Below are 20,570 nucleotides of genomic sequence, written 5' to 3'. Positions count from 1 at the left end.
TCATTCCAGATGCATTCCACCCTCTGCGTCAAAACGTCCCCCTCAGGGTCTCCTTTATTCTTTCCCCTCTAACCTTAAACCGATGCCCTCCTGTCCTCGATTCCCCAATTCTGAAAAAAAGACAGAGTGCATTCACTCTATCCATGCCTATCATGATATTATACATTTCTATAACAAACTTCCTCAATCTCTTCAGCTCTAAAGAAAAAAGTCTTAGGTTGTTCAACCTTTCCCTGTAACTCAGACCATTGCATCCTGGCACCATCCCTGTAAATTTCTTCTGAACTCTTCCCAGTTTAACAACATCCTTCCTCTAGCAGGGAGACCAAAACTGAGCATAACACTCCAAATGTGGCCTCACCAACATCCTGTACAAGTGCAACATAACTTCCAGGCATTTATACTCAGTGCCCTGACTGATGAAAGACAGTATGCCAAAAGCCTTCTTCCCTGTCCTGTCTGTCTGTGACTCCACACCCTCGACAGAACTGACCGCTGGCCTCTACTGTCAACCTGACCTCCTGCCCAGCTGACATCCTATCTAGCTAGTGAACAGTCAGGAGGGAGTTGCCCTGGGAGTCCTCAAAATTGACGCCAGACCCTTGAAGTCTCATGGCTTCAGGTTAAAAAGGGGGCAAAAAGGTCCTGCTGATTATCACATACCATCCTCCCTCAGCTGATGAATCAGTACTCCTCAATGCTGAACAAACTTGGAGGAAGCATTGAGGGTGGCAAGGGCACAACATGTCCTTTAGGTGGGGGATTTCAACATTGACCATCAAGACTGGCTCAGCAGTAGCACTACTGATCAAGGTGGTTATGTCCTAAAGAACTTCACTGCTACACTGGGTCTGTGGTAGGTGGTGAGGAAACCAACAGGAGTGAAAAACATACTTGACTTCATCCTCGCCAATCGACTGAGGATTGAGTTGTAGAAATAGCGGAGGCGCTGAATGTGATCTTTCAAACATCACTGGAATCAGGAAAGTTCCAGATGATTGGAAAATTGCTATTGTAACTCCCTTGTTCAAGAAAGGACCAAGACAGAAGATGGAAAATTATAGGCCGATGAGCCTACCCTTGGTTGTAGGTAAAATTCTAGAATCCATCGTTAAGGACGGAATTTCTAAATTCTTGGAAGTGCAGGGTCAGATTAGAACAAGTCAGCATGGATTTAGTAAGGGAAGGTCATGCCTGACAAACCTGTTAGAATTCTTTGAAGAGGTAACAAGTAGGTTAGACCAGGGAAACCCAGTGGATGTCATCTATGTACACTTCCAAAATGCCTTTGATAAGGTGCCTCACAGGAAGCTGCAGAGTAAGGTGAGGGCCCCTGGTGTTCAAGGTAAGCTACTGGCATAAGTTGGGGATTGGCTGTCTGACAGAAGGCAGAGAGTTGGGATAAAAGGTTCTTATTCGGAATGGCAGCTGGTGACAAGCGGGGTCCTGAAGGGTTCAATGTTGGGGCCACAGCTGTTCATTTTATATATTAATGATCTGGATGAAGGGACAGGGAGAATTCTGGCAAAGTTCGCCGATGATACGAAGTTAGGCGGACAGGCAGGTAGTACTGAGGAGGTGGGGAGGCTGCAGAAGGATCTAGACAGTTTGGGAGAGTGGTCCAGGGAATAGCTGATGAAATTCAATGCTGCTACACTGGGTTTGTGGTAGGTGATGAGGGAACCAATAGGAGGGAAAAACTTACTTGACTTCATCGTCACCAATCTGCTGGCTGTATTGGTATGAGTGATACTGCACAGTCCTTGTGGAGATGAAGTTACACCTTCACATTCAGAATACCATCCATCCTGTTGTATTGCACTATCACTGAGCTAAATGGGACAGACTTCAAGCAGATTTAGCAACTAAGACTTCAGGCGCTGTGGGCCATCATCAGCAACAGAAGCATACTTCAGCACAATCTGCAAACTCATGGCCCAGCATCTCTCCCACTCAAGCATTACCATCAAGCCGGGGATCAGCCTGGTTCAATGGACAGTGAAGTTGGGGAGTCAGGAACAGCACTAGACATACCTAAACATGAGGTGTCAAGCTAGTGAAGCTACTAAACAGGGCTACTTGCATGCCAAACACAATAAGCAGCATGTGATAGAGCTAAGCAACCAATCAGTCTGAACCAGACTCTGCTGTCCTGCCACATCCAATCATGAATGGTGGTAGACATTTAAACAACTCACTGGATGAAGAGGCTCCACAAATGTCCCCATCCTCAATGATGAAAGAGCCCAACACATCAGTGCAAAAGGTAAGGCTGAAGTGCTGAGTGGATGATCCATCTCAATGTTCTCTACTTGTCCCCAACATTACAGATGCCAGCCTTCAACCAATTTGATTCACTCCATGAGATAACAAAATACAGTTCAATGCACTGGATACTGCAAAACCTATGGGCCTTGACATCATTCTGGCAATAGTACTGAACGTCTGTGCTCCAGAACTTGCTGCACCTCTAGCCAAGCTCTTCGAGTTTAGTTACAACATCAGCATCCACTCATCATTGTCAAAATTGCTCAGATATGCTCTGCATCCATAAAAAAGCTGGACAAATCCAACCCGGCCCATTACACCCCATCAGTCGATGATCAGTGAAGTGATGGAAGGTGTCGTCAACAATGCTATCCAGCAGCACCTGCTCAGCAATAACCTGCTTGGTGATGCCCAGTTTGGATTCCGCCAGGACCACTCAGCTCCTGACCTCATTACAGCCTTGGTTCTAACGTGGACAAAAGAGCTGAATTCCAGAGAGGAGGTGATAGTGGCAGCCCTGGGCAAAAACAATGGCTGCAGATACTGGAAACCAGATTCTGGAGTAGAGTGGTGCTGGAAAAGCACAGCAGTTCAGGCAGCATCCGCGAAGCAGTAAAATCGAAGTTTCGGGCAAACGCCCTTCATCAGGAATACAGCTGTCTGCCTGATGAAGGGCTTTTGCCCGAAACGTCGATTTTACTGCTCCTCGGATGCTGCCTGAACTGCTGTGCTTTTCCAGCACCACTCTACTCCAGATAGTGACAGCGGTGGACATCAAGGCCACAGTTGACTGAGTGTGATATCCAGGAGCCCTAGCAAAACTGGAATCAATGAGTGTCAAGGATCAAACACTTCTTTGGCCCCCAGGAAAGTGCATGGTTGCAAATCCTCAACACCATTCACAATTGCTTAGATACTGAAGCAGCCCATGTTCAAATGCAGATTTGGGATAACAAGTGGCAAGCACATTGATGTCACACAATTGGCAGGAATGACCCTCTCCAACAAGAGAGAATCCAGCCATTATTTTGTGAAATTCATTATCATGACCATTACTGAATCTCCCATTGTCAACAGCCTGGGGTTACCATTTACCAGAAACTGAACTAGACTCATACTCTGGTTACAAGAGCAAGTCAGAGTTTAGGAATATTGCAGCAAGTAACTCACCCCTAACTCCACAAAGCCTGTACATCATCTCCCAGGCACAAGTGCCAAACACTGATATTATAATGTAAAGGTTGAATTTATCATCAATCAGTGATTCTTTAAGATTGTCTACTGCTATCTATGATTGATAAATAAATTAATAGATAAGGAGATAATGTATTCCAACCCCAGATGAACAACTGGCAAATATCAACATATAACTTTATTCCCCTTCTAACTCCTCACGCTCACAGTCATACACAGATAGAACATAGAACAGTACGGGCTCTTCAGCCCTCTATGTTGCGCAGACCTTTTATCCTATTCTAAGATCAAACTAACCTACATACCCTACATTTTACTATCATCCAAATACCAAGTGATGTAAGACTGACTGGTCTGTAATTCCCAGGGTTATCCATTTCCTCTTTTTTGAACAAGGGAATGACATTTGCCACCCTCCAATCATCTGGTACTACTCCAGTAGCCAGTGAGCATGTGAAGATCATTACTTCTGTTGTAATGTCCTGTACCTTTAAGAAAGAGTGAATGCTGTTCTGCACTGAGAGCTTACAAGCACCTGTCATATGATTTAACTAGCAGTGTCAGAGTGTACTAGAAAATTGAAAATATATAACATTTGGCTGTGAAATGGAAACCTGAATTGTTTGCTGTTTTGGCAACAAATCCAATTTAAACAAACAGTTTAAATTATGCCTCAGGATACTAAAACCCAATCCAGTTTGAATTTATTGTTTTACCAACATCAAACTGATGATCCAATTTTGGGGGAAAATGAAAAAGGCAGCCATTTTGAAAATCAGATAGAGCAACTGCAATCGAGAGAGAGAGAGACCCAAGACATTGAAATACTCTGTATCAAAGGTACCTTTCATACGAAACATCTTAACAGTAAAAAGAAAGAAGATGATCCAGTGAGGTCTTCAGCCGGAAGAAGAAAGACACCAAAGATGACAGCCACTGAAAGGTTTTGAAATTGATTTGATGTAATTTTAATAAATGTTTTATTGGAACAGTATATTATAGCATTGGAGGCAGGTATTAAGCAGTTAAGAGAAAAGGGGCCTTAGTGTTGTGAATATTTGTTGCTTGATGTTCCCTTTTAGAGTTAAAGAATGAATTGATGTTATTTTCTTGAAATATTAGAAATATGAGGTGAGGTGAGCTTCTCTGGGTGTTTGGTTTAATGAAGAGAGAGGTTCACCTCTGTGTCATAACACTTTAGGCACAGCAATCTCTTCCCTCGCTTCCTGCAGCAAACTTAGGTATATCCCGTCTGGTTCAGGCGACTTATCTATCCTCATGCTTTTCAAAATTTGCAGCATATCCTCCTTCTTAACATCAACCTGTTTGAGCATATCAGTCTGTTTCACGCTGTCCTCACAAACAATAAGGTCCCTCTCCCTAGTGAATACTCATACAACATATTCATTAACGACCTCCCCAAATGCCAACTCCAGGCACAAGTTCCCATCACTATCCCTGATTGGCCCTACCCGCACTTGCTGTAAGTTCTCCGTAAACAACCTCAACATTTCTGCTGTACATTTCCCTGAGAATATCTACTCCCAATTTATGATTCACGGTTCCTGCCTAATAGCATTGTAATTTCCCCCTTCCCCAACTAAATGCTTTCTCATACCATCTGCTCCTATCCCTCTCCATGACTATAGTAAAGGTCAGGGAGTTGTGATCACTATAACAGAAATGTTCTCCCACCAAGAGATCTGTCACCTGGCTTGGTTTATTACCAAGCACCAAATCCAAATGGCCTCCCCTTTGGTTGGCCTAGCTAAATATTTAATCAGGAATCCTTCTTGGACACACCTGAAAAAATCTGCTGCATCCAAACTATTTGCGCTAAGGAGGTTCCAGTCAATATTAGGGAAGTTGAAGTCACCCGACACAAGCCTGTTACGTATGCACCTTGTCAAAATCTGCCTCACAATCGGCTCCTCCATGCCTTTGTTGCTATTGGGTGTTATTGAAAACTCCCAATAAAGTGACTGCTCCTTTCCTTTTTCTGACTTCCACTTATAATGACTCAGTGGACAAACCATTCCCGACAATCTTCATTTCTCCAACTATTATACTGTCCCTTATTAGCAATGCCACCCACCCATCTATTTTACCTCCATCTCTGTTCCTATCCCGGAACATTCAGCAACCATTCCTGCCCCTGTGATATCAAAGCCTCCATAATAGCCACAACATTGTAGCTTCAAGAAACTCCATGCTCCATTGTAGCTCCATGCTCTAAGTTCATCACCCTTATTCTTGACACTTCTTGCATTAAAATAGACCCATCACACTGACTGCAGCTTTGCCCTATCAACTGCCTATCCTTTCTCACAGTCTCTCTGCATGCTGTATCTGCCTGTTCACCAGCATCCACATCCTTTGATCCATAGTTCCAGTTCCCATCCCTCTGCCAAACTAGTTTAAACCCTCCCGAAGATCTCTAGCAAACCTCCTGCCCAGGATATTGATGCCCCTCAAGATCAGGTGCAACCCGTACAGGTCCCACCTTCTGCAGAAGATCCACATACCTGAAGCCCTCCCTCCTATACCAGCTCTGCAGCCACGTGTTTAGCTGCACACACTCTCCGTTCCTAGCTTCACTAGACAATGGCACCAATAGCAATCCTGGGATTACTACTCTGCTCTTACTAATTAACCTTACTCTTACTAATCTTTCAATGTTCCCTCAATACAGGAGTTGTCCCACTGGACTGAAGAATTGCAGACATTATTTCACTTTAGAACAGGGGCGAAAGAGGAAAATCAGGGATTTATAGATCAGTTAGCCTAACATCTGTGCTGGGGCACTGGTTGGTGTCTCTAATTAAGGATAAAATAACTAAGCACTTCAAATTTCTTCAGTTAATCAGGGACAGTAGGTCATGCCTGACAAACCTCATTTAATTTTTTGAAGCCATGACTAAGATAGTGGACAGGGGAATGTCTATGGTTGTTGTTTGTATGGACTTCAGATGGCATGTGATAAATTGCACATAAGAGCTTATTAACTAAGGTAGAGGCTGATGGAATTGAGGGCAAATTACTTATATAGTTCAGAAATTGGTTGAGTGGCAGGTGCCAGAAAATAAGGATAATGAGTAGGTCCTGAAATTTGCAGGATGTGACCAGTGGTATCCCCGTAAGGATCTGTGTTAGGGTCTCAATTATTCATATTTGTTATTGACAACTAGGATAATAACATAGAAAATCATATATCCAAATATACTGATGACAAAAGTTAGGGGGCATTGTAGACAATGTAGTCAACAGCATAAAATTGCAGAGGGTTCTTGATAGACTCAGTAATTGGGCAAAAATGTAGCAGATGAAGTTCAATGTAAGCAAGTGTGTGGTTATCCATTTTGACCGATATAGTATCGACCTGGATACTTCCTAGATGGCATCAAGTTAAACACAATGGATGCCAAAAGAGACTTGGGGCTTCAGGTGCATGGACCTTTAAAGTACCACAAACAGGTACAGTAAATAATGAAGAAAGCTCATGGAATCTGGCTTTTACACCTCGAGGACATGAATACAAGGATGTAGACAGTATGCTGCAGATATACAAAACCCTGGTTCGACCACAATTGAAGTACTGTGGGAAGATCTGGGCACTACATCTAAGGGAGGATATATTGGCCTTGGAGGGAGTACAACATGGTTTTGCAAGAATGATAACCTGGATTTTAGGGGTTTGGTTATGAGGAGAGATTCTAAAGATTAGGCCTGTTTCTCTGTTAGTATAAAGTTGTTGTTACCATCCACTTGAAACTGCAGAGTATGTTGGGAATTCACATCCATGGACCCTGTTTCACCTTTTTATTCTATTTTCCAGGTGTATTTCTTATTCCCTACTCAATCATGCTGGGTCTTGTTGGGATACCAATATTTTTCTTGGAATCTTCCTTTGGACAGTTTGCCAGCCTCGGGCCTGTTGCAGTGTGGAAATCTGTACCAATGTTACAAGGTTAGAGATTATTGAATAATTAAAACTCACCAACAATTTCAATGCATTTTAATGTTTAATTCATATTAATAAACTAGTTATAATTGAGTGATTAAATGAGAGTGTATCTGAGCCTTGCTGTCATTCTCTTTGAAAACTTTGTTATGTTACACCAAGATATGTCAGTGATTAACACTGATGTTAGTTTAGTTTCTTATTCATTAAATGCGCGTGATTGTGATTGTGTTCAGTTCACCTGGATGGTTGACTCCAAATCTCATTGTTTTTTCAGAGTCAATTTTTCCTTGGATCATTTAAAGAATGATTAGATTAGATTCCCTACAGTGCAGAAACAGGCCCTTGGGCCCACCAAGTCCACACTGACCCTCTAAAGAGTAACCCAGATACATTTCCCTCTGACTAACACAACAGACAATTTAGCATGGCCAACCCATCTTTGTTTTGTGGGAGGAAACCAGAGCACCTAGAGGAAACCCACACAGACACAGGGAGACTATGCAAACTCCACACAGACAGTCGTCCGAGGCCGAAATCAAACTCAGGTCCCTAGCGCTGTGAGGCTGCAGAGCGATCCACTGAGCCACTGTGCTGCCCTTGTAAATTGTACCAAGTTGCTGTGGTGAGATTTGAACCCATGTCCCTTGAGCATTAACCTGAGCTTCTTGACTACCAAGCCAGTGACTCCTCCAGTATACCACCATCTCCAGGAAACTTGACTAGTAACATGCCCAACTATTGTAAACTAAGAGCAAACTACTAGCTCAGAAATGTGTATGCTTGAGCAATGTAATGAATGTCTGTTGGGTTGCCCAATACCACAATATCATGCCCAGTTTCTGACATTGTGTTATATAACAAAAGCATTGCCCCATCAGGTAAAACACCCTGGTGGAGGCAAACTCACACCATAGCAACAGCAGTTACTATCTCTTAACGACATCATAGAGGTACATATTTAGAAAACAAATTGATGTCCAGCATGACTTTGGAAGCAGACAGTTTGGAATAGGGAGAAGTTTGTTATCTTAAACAGCATCAGTTTTTCAGAGTACAGACAATTGTACACATCTGTAGATGGAGCATTAAGCACGAGAACAATGGAACATATTTCTAATTTTCATTAGGATGCAAATTCTTTCAAGGTAAAATACATTTCTAAGATTTCCTTGGTAATAAAAACAAATTAAAATGCTAAAGAATGCCCTTGAGCTATGACAAAGGCCAGTGCATTACAGAAAACTTGAATCCTAGAAAGCTCGGTTGATGGAAGTTAATACATAATGACAATTACAAACGTCTTTGTTCTTAAGGAAAGAGCAGTATAATTTGGAGAGACAAAAATATCAGAGACACACAGCAAAAGCTGGTGTTTTTGTAAAGGCCAACTCATGGATAGCAACAAAACTGGTATGGATTTGGCATCCAGCAACACGTTCACTGATTTTACTGTTCCAAAACTTCATGCAGTTCTATTTTGCAGATCAACGTCTAGGTGAGGCCATGAAAAGAACTCTTAAAAATCTTGTCAGAACTCAGGGAGGTACAGTGGCCTTACATTGCCAGGGATCTGGGTTTGAATTGACCCACAGGCAACTGTCTACGTGGATTTTACACATTCTGCCCATTTCAGATGGGTCTCACCAGGTGCTTCGGTTTCCTCTCATGGTCCAAAGATATGCATGTTTGGTGGATTGGCTGTGCTAAATTGCTGATAGCGTCCAGGGATGTGTAGGTTAGGTGGATTAGCGAGGGGAAATGGAGAGTTGCAGGGATAGGGTAAGAGATTGGTTTTGGATGGGATGCTGATCAGAGGGTCATGCAGACTCAATGAGCTGAATGGCCTGCTTCCACTCCGTAGGGATTTTATGACTTGACAAGGAGGAGCTTCACATTATTAACATGCACAGTTTTTCTGGGTGGATCAGAAAAGTCTGGATATGATTTGGAAAGATCTTGAAGAGCAGATCAAGATAAGAATTCACTTCAGGATGAACAGACTTGACATCATTTCAATTAGACAAGAATCCTCAAGAGACTATTCACCAGTTTGTTGGAGGATGCCATTGCAAAGGGAATGAGTGTGACTTTACTGAAGAGGAACGGCCAGAGAATATTAATGAGTTGATTATCACATTCACATGAATTAAAGTCAGTTGGAAGAAACATTTGTGCAATAAGAAGGGCCACAGCCTTGACCTATTACTTGAGGGTAGACAGATCTATGAAGATGTCGTAGCAGGCCAGCAACGATTACATGCTTTAGGTGCTACCAATACTATTTTGCTACCAACAAAAGCTCCAATAGCAGTAGTTTGTTGCACTTCTCCAAAGTCCATGCTCTATTTTTTGATATCTGTAGCATCAAGGGACATGGCTATGTGCAGGAAATCTGTTTCCAAAAGCCAAGTCAGGCCCTTACATTAAACCAACAAGCGACTGACATGACAGTATAGAGTAATAACAAATCATCAGCAACAAGGAAACTGTTACCAAGGTGCACCAAGGCAACCACATTGATGAGGTTCAGAGTCAACCAAATGAAAGGCAAATTTTAGAAAATGAGCAGGCTTTACATGATGTTAATCTCACACTCTGTGTTGGGAGTAGAAAGCAATCAGGAGCTCTTTAATATCATGTGTCCTGAGAAGGCAGTGTGATACAAGATAAAAGCTAAAATCAACACCGGAGTTAGTATTACCATGTAACCACTATATGGCCTCAATGACATGCACCTGAGCAAGTAATGTTCCATGGTACAGGCTATGAGAAACCATCTCTCAGTGGAGACAGCAGATCAACAATTGTATGTATTGTCAATGAGTGTCAATGCGCAAACTCTCACTGGCTTCCAGAAATATTTAGTCTAACAGATACATGGTTACCAGTATGTACAGATCTAAGTGCAGTCTCAAATCATGACATTCAAACCACACCCACCATGGCAGAACAAGTCACATATGGTGCAATTGAATTAGTCAAGAATTGGCAAAGTTATAACTTTGAAGTAGTAATTAAACCAGGTAGCCAATATGATTGCATATGATTTACAGAACAGCTTATCCAAAATACAAAGATATTCATCTTGATCTGCACCATGATCACCTAAACTATGAAATTAAATGTGCTCTCAAGGCTGACATGTTATACTTTGGACAATGTGAATTGTTTTCATTGGGCGCAGTTTCAAATCATGCCCATGTTACCACAGGAACGTATGAGTATTGAAAGTTCAAAATGATTGGCATAACAATCCAGGGATGAATCGGGATATTCAATGACTCACGAATGCAATATATAAACAGTGGGAGACTCTATATCCATATGATATTTCATCCAATTCTTCAGCAAAGTAGCAACAGAGCTGTTCATATTGTATGGGGAGATTACTTCCTTGTGACAGATTACTTCTCTAAATCACCCATTTGTTTGGTGAATTAGCAGCAAAATGAGTACAAGTGTCACTGACACAATGGTGGTATTTTTAGGTTATTTGGTGTCCCAAGTAAGAATTTCCAAAATTGCTCACTGGGCAGAGAGTGAGAGTTAGAAATACAAATCTTTGGATACCAGCAATGGTTTCTAAAATATGCACCCAGCCCAGGTCACAGAAATGTATTGCAGCTCATGATATTACATGATAAAGGAACAGAAGCCAGCTCTGAACAATTTATGACAGACCAATCATGTATGAAGAGATTGAGAGTTGAACCCTCTGATGATGTTGTGTGGTAGGGTTGATTAATAGCAACCAGCAGCAACTAACCAAGTTGTCAAACAAGTGCAACAGAGATCAATGAGTACCTTTCCAGGTGGACATACATCCACCAAGTCAGGAAAAATTGTCAAACTTTCAAAACATTACATTGAATTTTGAAACATTAATCTTTAAACTCTGTCTTACCTGTGTGCATAATTGTCAAATTAATTCCATGTGCCTCTGCACAACCATGTCTATCTGTTTTGGAAAAGTTATCCTTATTCTGTTGTAAAATATCAGCCCAGATGCTATTTTGCCTCAGGAGGGTCCCACTTGTTTGCAATAGTTAATTGTAACAAATGTTTAACAGTCTCTTCAAACCCATGATATTCACACTCAGTTTCTTATGTTATTGGGGATCACATAAGCATTGTCACATCTGGTAAAACATCCTGCTGAAGATAAACTCACACCAGCAGTTGCTGTTCTACTTTGAATTAAATTAAAGCTAAATCACAAGATATGGGTTAGCAATGCAGCTAGTTATGAGCTGCAGTGAGAACTCTGGAGCTGAACCTGTGCCCTCAGTTTAAGTTGGAAAACACAAACCAAGGATCCTGTCACTGATTCCCAATCCTTGGTAAAAAAAAAACCAAACTGCATACTACACATTGGGTCAAGTCTGGACCCAGCGAGTTAATAGTTGATGGAGTTCAATGTTTCAGTGGTTAGTTTTTAGGTTGAAGAATGCTCACTTGGACATCAGGTGCGGGATTAAACCCTCAAATGAAATAGACATTGAGGAAACGAGGGAGGAGCTAAAACCAACTCTGGTACTTATCAATGGTGCCAAGGTATATAGTCATAGAGATGTACAGCCTGCAAACAGACCCTTTGGTCCAACCCTTCCATGCAGACCAGATATCCCAACCCAATCTCGCCCCACCTGGCCCATATCCCTCCAAACTCTTCCTTTCATATGCCCATCCAAATGCCTTTAAAATGTTGCAATTGTACCAGCCTCCACTATTTCCTCTGGCAGCTCATTTCATACATGTACCACCCTCTGTAAGAAAAAGTTGCCTATTAGGTCTCTTTTATATCTTTCCCCGTTCACTCTAAACCTATGCCCTCTAGTTCTGGACTCCCACACCCCAGGGAAAAGACTTTGTCTATTTATCCTATCCATGCCTCACATAATTTTGTAAACCTCTATAAGGTCACCCCTCAGCCTCCGATGCTCCAGGGAAAACAGCCCCAGTCTGTACAGCCTCTCCCTATAGCTCAAATCCTCCAACCCTGGCAACATCCTTGTAAACCTCTTCTGAATCCTTTCAAGTTTCACAATATCTTTCCAATAGGAAGGAGACCAGAATTGCACACAACATTCCAACAGTGGCCTAACAAATGTCCTGTACAGCCGCAACACGACCTCCCAGCTCCTGTACTCAATACTCTGACTGATAAAGGAAAGCATACCAAAAGCCTTCTTCACTATCCTATCTACCTGCGACTCCACTTTCAAGGAGCTATGAACCTGCACTCTTTGTTCAGGTCTCTTTGTTCAGCAACAGACCCCAAGACCTTACCACTAAATGTATAAGTCCTGCTGAGATTGTTCTTCAACGAGCTTTTTTCTTATTCGTTCAAGGAACTTGTTTTCTCTGGCTGGGCCAGCATTTATTGCCTATCGCTAGTTACTCATGAGAAGTAGTGATGAGCTGCCTTCTAGAACCTCTGCAGTCTATGCGCTGTAGGTTTCCCTACAATGTCCTTTGGAAAGGAATTCCAGGATTTTGACCAAGTGACTATGAAGGATCAATGGTATATTTCCAAGTCAGCATGGTGATCATTTTAGACGGGATTTTTGCAGGTAGTGGTATTCCCCTGTATTTTCTGCCCTTGTCTTTCTAGATGGAAGTGGTCCTGGGTTTGGAAAGTGCTTTCAAAGGAGCCTTGGTAAATTTCTGCAGTGCATCTTGTAGGTAGCACAAACTGTTGCAATTGTGTATCGGTGTGAAGGGAATGGATGCTTGTAGATGTTTTGCCAATCAAGTAAGCAGCTTTGTCCTGGAGGGTGTCAAACTTCTGGCGTGCTCTTGGAGCAGGCAAGTGAGGAATATTCAATTAAACTCCTGACTTATGCCTTGTAGATGATAACAAGCTTGGGGAGACAGGAGGTGAGTTACTCCTGCAGTATTCCTAGCCTCTGACCAGCTCTTGTCACCATTGTGTTTGTATAGTAAGTCCAGTTGAGTTTCTGGTTAATGGTGACAACAAGGATATTGATTGTGGGGGTATTCATTGATGGTAACACCATTGAATATCATGGAGCAGTGGTTAGATCGTCTCTTGTTGGAAATGGTCATTGCCTGGCATTTGGGTGGTAGGAGTCTTACTTGCCACTTGTCAGCCCAAGCCTGGATATTGTTCAGGACTTCTTCAGTATCTGAGGAGTTGCGAATATTGCTGAACATTGTGCAATCATTGTGAACATGCCTACTTCTGACCTTATGGTGGAGGGAAGATCATTGATGAAACAGTTAGAGATGGTTGGACCTCAGACACTACGCTAGAACATAGAACAATACAGTGCAGTACAGGCCCTTTGGCCCTCAATGTTGCGCCGATCCAAGCCCACCTAACCTACACTAGCCCACTGTCCTCCATATGTCTATCCAATGCCCGTTTAAGTGCCCATGAAGAGGGAGAGTCCACCACTGCTACTGGCAGGGCATTCCATGAACTCACGACTCACTGAGTAAAGAATCTACCCCTAACATCTGTCCTCTACCCACCACCCCTTAATTTAAAGCTATGCCACCTCGTAATAGCTGACTCAATACTTGGAAAAAGGTTCTCATGGTCAACCCTATCTAAACCCCAAATCATCTTGTACACCTCTATCAAGTCACCCCCAAACCTTCTCTTCTCCATTGAAAACAGCCCCAAGTGCCTCAGCCTTTCCTCATACGATCTTCCTACCATATCAGGCAACATCCTGGTAAACCTCCTCTGCACCCGTTCCAGTGCCTCCACATCCTTCCTATAGTATGGCGACCAAAACTGCACACAATACTCCAGATGCAGCCGCACCAGAGTCTTATACAACTGCAACATGAGCTCAGGAATCCGGAACTCAATTCCTCTACCAATAAAAGCCAGTACGCCATATGCCTTTTTCACAGCACTATTTACCTGGGTGGCAACTTTCAGAGATCTGTGTACATGGACACCAAGATCCCTCTGCTCATCCACACTACCAAATATCCGACTATTAGCCCAGTACTCCATCTTCTTGTTACTCTTACCAAAGTGAATCACTTCACACTTACCTACATTGAACTCCATTTGCCACCTTTCTGTCCAGCTCTGAGCTTATCTATATCCCGCTGTAATCTGCCACATCCTTCCTCACTGTCAACAACTCCACCGACTTTTGTATCATCCGCAAATTTGCTCACCCAGCCTTCTAGCCCCTCCTTCAGGTCATTTATAAAAATGACAAACAATAATGGTCCCAAAACAGATCCTTGCGGAACACTGCTAGTAACTGTACTCCAAGATGAACCTTTACCATCAACTACTACCCTCTGTCTTCTTCCAGCCAGCCAATTCCTAATCCAAACCTCCAACTCACCCTCAATGCCATACCTCCGTATTTTTTGCAGTAGCCTACCATGGGGAACCTTATCAAATGCCTTACTAAAATCCATATACACCACATCTACCGCTTTACCCTCATCCACCTCCTTAGTCACCTTCTCAAAGAATTTAATAAGGTTTGTGAGGCACGACCTACCCTTCACAAAACCATGTTGACTATCCTTGATCACATTATTCCTATCCAGATGTTCATAAATCCAATCCCTTAAAATTCTCCCTAAGACTTTGCCTGATGAACTCTTGCAGAGATGTCCTAGAGCTGAGATAACTGGCCTCCGGCATCCATATCCATCTTTCAGTGTTCCAGGTATGACTCGAACAAGTGAAGAGTTTGTCCCTTGACACTAATTGATTCCAGTTTGCTCAGGCTTCTTGATGCCACACACGGGCAAATGCGGCCTTGATGTCAAGGACTGTCACTTCCACCATACCTCTGGAATCCAGCTGTTTTGTTTAAACCAAGGCCAGGCACTGAGTGACCCTGGAGGAACACAAGCTAGGTGTCACTGAGCAGGTTGTTTCCGATGATTGAGAGAGTGGACTGTTAGGGCAGTAATTGGCTTTTGTGTCCAGAACATATCTGGTCAATGTTTCATGTTGTCAGGTATATGCCAGTGTTCTTACTGTACTGTAAGAAATTGGCGATGAATTCTGGAGCACAACTCTTCAGTACTGTTGCTGTAACGCTGTCAGGGCCCAAATCCCTTGCACTATGCAGTGACTCTAACTGTTTCTTGACACCAAGTGGAGTGAATTGATTTGGCTGAAGACTGCCATCTGTGATGCTGGCGACCGTCGGATGAGGCCAAGGTGGATCATCCACTCAACAATTTTAGCTGAACATTGTTGGAAATGCTGACCAAATCTAACAGCCACTAAGACAATGGCAATACTAGAGGGATAGTTGTAACAACAGAATAATATTCTCTTGTCCAATTCTTGTTTAGATTCTGAACCTAATTGTCTGTAACTTTATCATAATTTCTGAACTCTGAGGATGACCTGTGCTTATATTCAAAACAGGGATAATAAAGTTGATGGCTTATTTTCAACTTTATAAGTTCAGACTGGAGAGAAGCAACATCAGTCAACCATGGCTGCCTTATTTCAAAACACTGTCTCCCTCTTTCTCTCTCAAATTACATTAAACATATTCTAGTTGGAAATACATTGCAATTGAATTCAAGAGAACAATTTTATTTCAAATAAACAGTATTGTTTCTAAGCTCTTTTTCCTTTGTTCAATTTTAAGGTGTTGGAGTCACCATGGTCCTTCTGATCGTAATTGCCAACATTTCCTATGCCTGCATTATTGGTTACAGTCTCTACTACCTGTTTGCTTCCTTCCAATCACCCCTACCATGGGCAGACTGCTTCAGTTGGTGGGGAGCAGATGAAACATGCAGCAGGACTCCCAAAGGTGCAGTGTTCACTTTGACTGGGGACATTCCGTGACTGTTCATATTTTATTCTGTTGATCTGTCAGAAGAAAAGTAGCCAATGCTTTCGATAACCAACTTCATTGTGATTGTACAGCAGAGAGACTTGGACAGGATCCAGCTCTAAGGATCATGTCACTGAGTCACTGAAGTGAAAGATTGTCAATAATAATTGCTTACAGGCAAGAGAGATGCTTCAAAGAAAATCATCTCTCCTTTAGTATTGTCACTGTTGGTCATTCTCAACTGCTTTACTCTACCTGGATTGTAGATGTAGGGAAGCTAAGGTAGTTTCAACCTTTTATTATCAGTACCTACATTATTACTGTCTGGTACAGAGTTCAGTTTTTCTCTTTGTTTTCATCTCAGGCTCATCTCCCTCAAAATCTTCATTCAATGTCATCAGTAACACAATGAATGATTTACATTCACTCCTTGACCTTTAGGATTAGGGGTCATGAGATTGGATGCTGGATTTTGAGCCTGAAAGGAAATTTGAAGATCAGGACCAGGACGCAGATTTCAAACGTCATTGGTTTTACAAATGGGAGTGAGAGTAGCAACAAGTTTCAGAACAACATGTGTGTTAAACAGAGATAGGTGGAGGGACAGATAATGTTGAGGAGGTAGGGAGGCTGCAGAAAGACTTGGAGAGTAGATGAAGAAGTGGCAGATGGAACACTGTGGCAAGTGTGGAATTATGCACTTTGGTTGGAAAAGCAGAGCGCAGAATATTTTTTACATGGAGCAAGTCTTCGGATATCAGAAGCACAAAGGAATTTCAGAGTCCTAGTTCAGGATTTTCTTGATGTGAATATGCAGGTTCAGTTGGGTGCTGGGAAGGCAAATGCAATTTTAGAATTTATTCTAAAAGGCTTAAAATGCAAGAGCAGGAATATACTGTTGTGATCGTAAAGTATCTATTCAGATTACTTTTGGCAGATTGCAAGCAGTTTTGGGCTCTGCTTCTAAGGAAGGATGTGCTGGCATTGGAGGAGGAGGAGGCTTACAAGAATGATCATGGGGATGAATGGCTTGTCATAGGAGGAGCAGTTAGGGACTTCGGGTTTCTACTTGATGGGATTCAGAAGGATGAGAGGGATCTTATTGAAGCTTGCAAAATACTGAAAGGCCTATATAGAGTCTGATAGGACCCGAGACACAGCCTTAGCGTGATGGTACGAAGCCTCAGAGCTGAGTTGAAGGGTGAATCTGTGGGACTTATTTCTGCAGAAGACAATGGAGGCCAAATCATTGAATATATTTAAGACAGAAAGATAGGTTCTTGATTAGTCAGGGGATCATAGGTTATGGGGAGATGGCAGGAGAATGGGGTTGAGAAACATATCAGCTATGATTGAATGGTGGAATAGACTTGATAGGTTGAAAGGCATAATGATCTTCCTATCTCTTATAGCCTTATGATCTTATTTTATTTCAAAAATGTTTAAGTTGTTTCCCTCTGAGTCAAGGAAACCAATGTATGACCTGCAACTGGTGTCAATTTTAAATACCAATAGCCAATGACTTACAACAGTGTTTGCCCTTATTCAATACATTGGGAGGTGCTCTTCTAGTCAGCCGACTATGTACATATTCTTGCTGCATTTTGCCTCTTAAGGGAAGGTGTGAGTCTTGGAAAACAAGAAATTCATGATTTAAATAATACCTTTTAATTTCCATATATCTGCATTTAGGACTCACATTCCTGTCTGTGACCCTGTGCATGGGTCCAGGAAGTTACTCTCAATCTTTTTTTTATTATAAAACACAATTCACAAGTTTTGAAGCCTGGAAAGTGATCGTACTGGAGTTAGGGAATCAGAAGTAATTAATTATCAGGATTAATATTCATTTTCTGATCCATTAATGAAAGCTTATCACATGGCTTTTGACAGTGGTAATGCCCCAACCTCTGACCCACAAGGTTCATTTCTAACCCCCCCCCCAGAGGTGTGTCATAAAAGTCTGAACAAACTGATCAAGGGATGTGGGCACCACTGTCTATGCCAGTGTTCATTGTATATCCCAAATGCCCTTAGTAATGTGGTGGTGAACCACTGCAATCTATAATAAAGGTATAGCATAGATATGTATATTGTAAATATTGAGAGTTAGAACTTGTTCATAAGATGTGGATATGAAAATATAGTCATGAAAATACCTAAAAAATGTGTCAATATAATATCTGAGTTAATGTGTGAGGGATTGAGACCAGGGAGTTTGAGACTTAAGCTTGAGACCAGACTGAGTAAGGAGGCTGGGGTATCGTCTTTGAGGGATGGGATGTCTGAAAGCTCAGTGATTGGCTGGTCCTTCCTGAGTGAGTCTGAATACATTAACTATCACATGGCTAGCACAGACCAAGTGAATCTGAAGGGACACATTTGGCGCCCATGTAGAAAGTTCTTTACTCATTTGTCTCTTCTGTTTGTGCTCCACAATGCTGACATTTCTGTCAGCTTCAAACATGGTGTATGAGACACTTTTCTTAAAATCCCTAAATGATGCTGTCATTAGTGTGAACTAATGATGTGGAATACAAGGAGGGAGCTCAGTACATGTACCCAGCGTGTACAGTCTGGATAGGGCCAATTAAAACCACTCACAACCAATGGTGACTCAATGGAAATTTTTATCCACACAGCAAGAAGTTAGGATTGCATATGTATTGCCTGAGAGTGTGGTGGAGGTTACTTTTATTCAAGACATTCAAATGGGAGATCGATCATTGTTTGAAAAGGAAGGAGTTCAGAGCTACTGAGTGGAGGAACTAGGTGAAACTCTAATTTGGATTTTCACAACAGTTTGCATCGTCTCATTCTGTGCTATAATAATTTAGTGATTCTCTGTGCTGTTGCAGACTGGTGCTCAACAAAAAACATTGTGTCTCAGTCCCTGTGTGATTTCTTTCACATGCAGGATATGCTATTGAGTGTCATAGGATGCATCTTCATGAAGTGGGAACCTTCACTGTTGATGTACCTATTTGTGTGTTAAGGGAGCTTTTGGGCCACTTGCATCTACCACTAGAACCAAACACTTTATGGAAGCCAGTAATTGAACAATGCAATTTTCTTCTATGTCATTGGATACCGCTATTGGGCACCCACCTGAAAATCTACCCTCCTAGGAAACAACAGACCAGATAGAGTGAACCCACATATTGTGCCACTTCCCCACCCCCACCCTTCAACACATACATAAGAATGCCAATGGCAGCCAGCATACCCATTTAAGACATCTCTTAGGGAGTCAATTTATGTCTGGCAAGAAAGGCCGTCCTCAAACCATCCTGCCCTGGATTCAATGAGTGGACACTGGGAAGAAGAGAGGCTCTTCATTTTATATACTCCTACCTCAGTCTATGCCTCTGATTGCACCTTATGTAATGGATGAGGTTGGGTTGGGTTGCCCAGAGACCTTGATTGTACCACTAGAAATGGCAGCATTGTTCAACAAGGAGCAGTAAAGTTCTAAAACACATTCAACATTTTCTAGATCCATTTTGCAATCTTACTCTGGACGATGGATATTTTGAAGTCATTAATACAACATGGCTGCAGACGTATAATAACACTTGCCTAATTGGATCAGAAATCTCCATTCCTCACCAGGGTCCGAGTGAGCAATACTGGGAGTAAGTACACTGTTGTTTAGTATGACAGACTTTGATTAATGCAGACAAAAGAAACATTAAGTCAAAACTTCCTGTCTTCCATTCATTCTGAAAATTTGCAAGAAATACTAAAGTGAAGGGAAAATAACAGGAACAAAAAAACCCCAGAAATTGTTGGAGAAACTCAGCAGGTTTTGTAACATCTGCACAGAGAAAGCAGAGTTAATGTTTTGGGTCCAGCAATCTTTCGTCAGAACTGGACCTGAATCATTGACTTTGCTTTCTCCCCATAGATGCTGCCAGACCTGCTGAGTTTCTCCAGAAATTTTTGCTTTTGTTTCAGATTTCCAACATTTCTTTTATGTTAGTGGAAAATAACAGATGCTGAATGAGAGGTGCATTCCGATTGGTTGACAAGTGAACTCTGATTGGTTGAGTTGTTACACTGAGGGATGTGCCCATTAGAGCTATTTGACATTTACCTTGCAGATTTTGTTTAATTTTAAACCAGGAGGTTGATAGATTGGTCAGAGCATTGCCCGAGTTAATGGCTGTCATCTATTCTGTTCATTTGAATCGGGGCAGAGCTCATACACAGTTTTTCTGTCTACAAAGATGATCCCTGTGTATTAATATACAAAGTTTTCAGTGCATGCAAGTGTGCTACACTGGAAAATCATAATTGTAGCTTGATCCTAAATTTAATGCAAGTGTAATTAC

General features: G+C 42.0%; 1 protein-coding gene across 1 annotated transcript in view; it reads left to right on the top strand.

The window, feature by feature from the left end:
- Window positions 1-20,570, top strand: part of LOC132820042 (sodium- and chloride-dependent neutral and basic amino acid transporter B(0+)-like) — a 65,536-nt gene that overhangs the window by 16,382 nt on the left and 28,584 nt on the right. Inside the window, exons 4-6 of the mRNA XM_060831962.1 lie at window positions 7,298-7,429; window positions 16,045-16,212; window positions 19,733-19,871. Of these exons, the coding sequence (XP_060687945.1) occupies window positions 7,298-7,429; window positions 16,045-16,212; window positions 19,733-19,871 (439 nt within the window). The remainder of the gene's footprint in view (window positions 1-7,297; window positions 7,430-16,044; window positions 16,213-19,732; window positions 19,872-20,570) is intronic.

This window comes from Hemiscyllium ocellatum, chromosome 11 (assembly GCF_020745735.1).
Source record: "Hemiscyllium ocellatum isolate sHemOce1 chromosome 11, sHemOce1.pat.X.cur, whole genome shotgun sequence".
Lineage (NCBI taxonomy): Eukaryota > Metazoa > Chordata > Chondrichthyes > Orectolobiformes > Hemiscylliidae > Hemiscyllium > Hemiscyllium ocellatum.
This window is presented reverse-complemented; position numbering and strand designations above follow the sequence as displayed.